Source organism: Amphibalanus amphitrite, unplaced genomic scaffold (genome assembly GCF_019059575.1).
Source record: "Amphibalanus amphitrite isolate SeventyFive unplaced genomic scaffold, NRLGWU_Aamphi_draft 000645F_arrow, whole genome shotgun sequence".
Lineage (NCBI taxonomy): Eukaryota > Metazoa > Arthropoda > Thecostraca > Balanomorpha > Balanidae > Amphibalanus > Amphibalanus amphitrite.
Window position 1 is genome coordinate 178294 of NW_024882139.1, and position 6000 is coordinate 184293.

At 48.2% G+C, this 6000-nt stretch overlaps 1 protein-coding gene across 1 annotated transcript in view; it reads left to right on the forward strand.

The window, feature by feature from the left end:
- The window catches only part of LOC122363868 (serine/threonine-protein kinase/endoribonuclease IRE1-like), a 98097-nt gene extending 92409 nt beyond the window's left edge, over window positions 1-5688 (forward strand). Inside the window, exons 14-19 of the mRNA XM_043333668.1 lie at window positions 517-680; window positions 1272-1415; window positions 2220-2424; window positions 3136-3281; window positions 4061-4182; window positions 4753-5688. Of these exons, the coding sequence (XP_043189603.1) occupies window positions 517-680; window positions 1272-1415; window positions 2220-2424; window positions 3136-3281; window positions 4061-4125 (724 nt within the window). The 3' untranslated portion in view covers window positions 4126-4182; window positions 4753-5688. The remainder of the gene's footprint in view (window positions 1-516; window positions 681-1271; window positions 1416-2219; window positions 2425-3135; window positions 3282-4060; window positions 4183-4752) is intronic.
- The last annotated feature ends 312 nt before the right edge of the window (window positions 5689-6000 follow it).

A 6000-nucleotide genomic window follows, 5' to 3' on the forward strand; every position in this document is an offset into this window, starting at 1 on the left:
TTTGTGTGTGGCCTTCCAGGGCTCCCTTTCTTTCTGCTGTCTCTATCTGTGCGTCTGTCTTGCAGTCATGGTCTTCAGCATCTTCTTTGCCTGTGTACATTTTTCAGTTTCTGTCTCTGTCTGTCTGTCTGTCTGTCTGTCTGTCTGTCTGTCTGTCTGTCTGTCTGTCTGTCTGTCTGTCTGTCTGTCTGTCTGTCACCCCCTCTCTCTCTCTCTCTCCTCTATCTCCCCTCTCTCTCTCCCCCCTCTCTCTCTCTCCTCTATCTCCCCTCTCTCTCTCCCCCCCCCTCTCTCTCTCCCCTCTCTCTCTCTCTCTCTCTCTCTCTCTCTCTCTCTCTCTCTCTCTCTGTCCAACCCTCCCTCCCCTTCCCTTCGGCACCAACCCTCCCTCCCCTCTGCAGGGTAGCGCTTGCTTAGTTAATGCCCATAGCGCTATGGCTATGCTTATTTAGCGATTGATAGTTAGCAACAGATGACCGCCTCATTTAATCCTGACATCAATGGCTATGTTTTCAGCATAAAGAAGCTATGTTTCCCGCCGGGCCTGAGCGAGAAATCGCTGACAAACATCCTGCAGAATTCCGAGGGTATGGAGGAACTGACCGTGACTGCACCCTCCGACTCAACGGGGCAGTGGGTGCGACTACTTCCACCGTCCTTGGGGAAACTGGACGTTTTCGGTGAGATCCTGCAGAGAGAGGAACCGAATAAGCTCAATTCTGACTGGGGAGAAGGGAGCAGACAGTACATGTTTTATAATACCTAGCATCAATTGTAATATTTATTTAATAACAGTCTTAGCAAAGCATCCGATCTTTATTAAATTTCAATGGGAGTATCGTAGCCTCTCTCATGTATCAATTAGGCATTATCAGCATTACAACAGATTGGTAGGTATATCAATTGCAGTCGTTTTGCACTCTACCTGTATTGTGTTACATTCTATTTCAGATAAATTTCCTCAAATCATCATGTTGAGGTCAGAAGTCACCTCCATACTTTCCAAGTGCCAAATTGAACAATATATGTGTTTGTTTACGTATTATTATAGGTAAAGGTACTGACCAATAGCAATGCATCGCATAAGCACAGGCAATGCAAAACTGCTCAGCATTGTCAAGTCGGCTGTGTTGGTGTCAGTGTCGGCTGTGTCAGGTATAAGTGTCGTCTACATCAGTGTTTGACACCATAGTGTCAGTCGCATCCCGACCCGGCGGCAGTTCCGTCCGACTGCAGTCAGCTGACAGTTGACACAGCTCTCCCTCCGACAGGACCGGGGGAGACGGGGGAGCCGGAGACACTGGGAAGACGGCCCGACCATGGGCTGGTGGTCGTCATAAAACGGGCGGGAGATGACGTCATCAACCAGCTGGCCAAGGAGCTGGGACCACGGGTTACCAAGCTGGGCATGTTCTGTGAGTGGCAGTGGCACGGACGGGTTATCGGTATGAGTGGCTAGGTATAGTGATGATACCGAGTAGTTGTGCATGGTAACTGCCAACTGGTAACACCGTCGCAGCACAGGTGAACCGGGGACGTATGTACGGGATAGGTTATAGGGGTACGTCAGAGTAGTGTGATGACAACGGTTTATATGACAATATCAGGAGTGGTTATTTGAATATGTCGTTTCACTTACAGTCTTTCTCTTGTATTGGCTGTGTCGATTACATATTGTGCTATATTTCTGAAGTCATACATTGTGAGCAGCAGTGGCCAAACAGGGTATTGATATGAGTGGTTAGATATGGTGATGAACATATAGAGTAACGATGCATGGTTACACCGTACCAGTAGAGGAGAACCACAGGCTATGAACAGTATTGGCAATGACGTCACAAATGTGTATATGTTTGTATGTGTGTATGTGTGGCATGTTCGGTCGGGTGAATACCACCGACGACGGGTATGTCAATGGACATAATGCCACCCGTGCTGGGTATGTGGGAGTAGTGTGGTGACATTTAGGGAAACAAGTATACAAGTGATAAACATCACAATAACTCGACAGATATGTAAAGACAGATATGTCACTATACCTAGCCAGACCACTTCCAATGCTATTGACTGGGCCGATGACGCATTGTGCTATATGCGCACCACGCTAATGTGTATGTGACGTATATGTATTGTGCCATATGCGCAACACTCATATGCATAATGGTTATCATTTCCCACACCATTCACCTACCATGTCTGTATGTGTCTGTGTTTCCTAGACTGCCCGCGTGTCACTGCCGGAGCCCTACAGGGACTGCTGTCCGCCCTCACCGGCCTGGAAGACGTCACACTTGGCCGCTCTCTGTCCGGCGCCATCACTGACGCCTCACTGGCTGCCCTCCACGGCTGCTCCCAGCTGCGTAAAATGCAGCTGGGACGAGGCAGTGGACTATGTACTTATATACCGGTCACAGCGGTCAGCAGGTCAGTTAGCTGTACATCGAGACCAGACCCAGACCAGACCAGACCAGACCCAGAACAGACCCAGACCCAGACCAGACCCAGACCCAGACCAGACCCAGACCAGACCCAGTCCAGACCCAGTCCAGACCCAGACCAGACCCAGACCAGCCACAGACCAGATCCAGACCATACCCAGACCAGACCCAAACCTAGACCCAGACCAGACCAAGACCAGACTCGACACGACTCAGACCAACCAGACTTCAGACCCAGACCTAGACCCAGAACAGACCCAGACCAGACTCGACTAGACTCAGAACAGACTTAAACCAGACCCAGACCAATAGAAACAAGCACGCATTGTCTGTATGTGTGCTAGGGCTATGTACTATGGATATAACCAAAGCATTTATTGCATAAATATACATAAGCAAAACATTAGTTTTATCATAGATATCATGACATATACGGAAGTCTATGGTTGTATGGATTGGGTTGCCTGCACAATGCACGTTGCTATTATCATCCATAGGTATATGCACGTGATCTATGTAATATCAGCTAGCACACTGTCTACTGCATCGGCCCCAGTCTCAGACCGGACCCGAACGCCGAACCCCAACCGGACCGGACCTGACATGAACTGGCCCAGTGGAGACCGGACCCGTCCCCTACAGACGGCCGGTCGGCCGGCTGGTGTCGCTGACTGGCCTGTGTCCTGTGCTGTCGCAGACTGGTGGTCACCTGTCGGAAACTGGAGGCGCTGCTCTTTAACGCAACGGAGGAGCTCACTCAGACGGTCCTGGACGCCCTGGTCCGGGCAGACCTGGGGAAAAGAGATGACGGCACGCCGAGAACACTGAGGTTCTGGGTCCTAGGTAAGTGACGGCGCCGCCCAGCGCCTCTGATCAGTCCCGCAACAGACGGCTCGGCGCCACCGGCCTCTCGGAGCCGCTGTCGTACACTCTCTCAAGGGGTCGAGGTTAACACATGACGTTGATGTGACGTCAAAACTGATATAAACAGCATATTGGGCTTGGCATCATTTTTATGCATGAATGTGATCTGTGTGACACCACTGGCTGAACTTGGGGATTTGCATTGTGCAATATGCATGTCGGATATATCGTTGTCTTGTGTTATTAGAGCTCCACTGTGTGCATGTTTTGTTTACAATGACACACAATGTGAAAGTGACTTTTAGTGTAATTAGTGTAGGTAGTGCAATTGAAAACAACTGGAAGTTATTGGCTATGATGCTAATTTTTGTATAACCTTTGATTGAGCAAAGATGTAAACAAGAAATCAGTATACCTAGTGTACTGTACTCATTGTAATAAATGGACATCCAGCGTAACCATTGGTGCCTGGCTGTCAGCTGTAATGCTGTGCTTACTGCATGTGGCACCATATACCCGTTCATGTGTTGTTTGTGTCCCGGTGAGACGTCACATCAGACATTTACGTTAGAGTTATGTGTGACGTTGCATAATGTTTGCGCTTTGTGAGGCTGAATAAAGATGTTTCCATTTATACTGTGAGAGACCACTTCGCCATTGTGTATGTCGAGTTGTGGTCATCTTCGACAGTCTTGTCTCTTTATGTAACTCTTTCGCTTCGAACCACTACCTACCTATATTTCTCGTCTTGTCCACAGAACCTGCCTATGGGAAGCTGAGACAGAGGTCCACCAGCAGCATCAAAGTATTGAAGGTTATCTAGAAGTATCACTCAAAAATACCTCGGCGACTCAGAATGCGCCTACAGCAGTCATCCTCAGTAAGTTATGTTCTGTTCTGGTGGTGCTGCATGTAGTCCCTTCCATAGACAGGAGGGAACACACAGGTGGCAGCACCATACACAGTGGTTTCACCACCAGATGGCAGCAGCCTACGATGAATAAACCTCACATTCTCTAACCATGAGCCGGAAGAACGGCGAGTAAGAGTTAGAAACTTTAGTCGCAGTAAATTTATAATTGACCTTAGATATAAAATGTGTGCCCCCTATACGGTAACGTTGTTGTAACGACCAGCGGTAGTGACTGGTGAGTTCCGATGAGTGTGTATGAGATCAGGACGTTCCACTCCCGACTTCAGAGGTCATTGGCACGAGCGGTCACTGTCGTAGGATGCCGCGAATATTTTATCGGACTTGTCCAGTGGGCAGTGACGTCATAAACAATCATATATCGATGACGTCATTATGTCCATTCAGTCTGATATTGTCGCTGTGACGTCACTGTGGCACTATTCTCCCACTATGTCATATCGCACCTATTGTTCCTGTGTGAAGTCATATGCCACATGTTGTCCCCGTATGACGTCATACTCCACCCGGTACCGGCAGGCTCGTTCCCCCTTCTGATTGCCTCAGCACAAGGCTCCGACGTACCGGACAAATGGGACGACAGTCTGCCGGGCTTCATCACCAACTGGGAGCCGGTGAAGCTGCGCTCCTTCAGCACCGGGTGGACACGGTGGGGTCGAACACAATGCTTGCTCGTTCCTACTACGCTGCTTCTGCTTATGCGTCTCCTGTATCATGTATGATAAGAAACAATGACGTGATAGTTCGGTGAAAATCATTCAAATGATGTGAGCAATTGTAGCGATTGTGTGACTTAGGGAATAAAAATATGGATAAGATGCACAGTTAGATGATCGTCAATGTTGCCTTATCCAGTCCCGGCTTGTCGAAATATATCAGCAACCTAATTATGGTACCGAGTTTGTAGAATAGGTACACTTTTCCAAGGCGTTGGTATAAGACATTGCTATACAGATCCGCTAGGACAGACTGATCTAACAAATTGTCAGAGTACCCTGCTCTACGGAATCGATAGAATGAACGCACCATATGTCATTTACCTTTCGAACGACGCCTGTGAAAACTGGAAAGCTATTAGTGCGCTCAGTGTCTCGTATCGATACACGGTGCGGCGGTGTCAACAAACCCGACCGAGGGATGACTGCCAAGTTTGAGGGCCACCGAACCGCCTGACCTGGGGATGGGTGACGATGGCGGGGGGGGGGAGGGGGCGGGGTGAGTGTAGCCGGTGGTTCTCCGCCCCTCACATTGTCTGTGTATCGGTACTTTTGTGAGAGACTGTACATTCACATGGCGTGTGCTGTGGAATTTGCTGTTGGGTGTAAATGTGATAGAAACTGTTTGACGTGAGAAACAAATATAATAGAAACTGTTTGACGTGAGAAACAAGTGTAATTAATTGCTAAGTGCCGATGTTATGTACGGCTTTAGGGATAAGGGATAGGTAGTGGCTTTTTCCCACACTGTCTAAAAATGTGTGAATGATCTATGAGCGCGAAAGTGTGCAAATGAGTCACACTTTTAGGACACCTGTATCGGAGAAAGGTGAATGAACTACGCGTTTTTTTTTCTTACAGGACAAGAATTCTACACTTCACTCACATGATAATGCTTTTGCTGCTTGTGATTGCTCGCAATAAATGCATGCAAGTTATATCGTTTTTCTATATTTTTCCATACTTTCTTTTGCTACTTAACCCTATTAGTGGCAGGGGGTTGTTTTCATCCACCCCTCAGGTTTTTCGGGAATATCTCCGAAACCGCTAA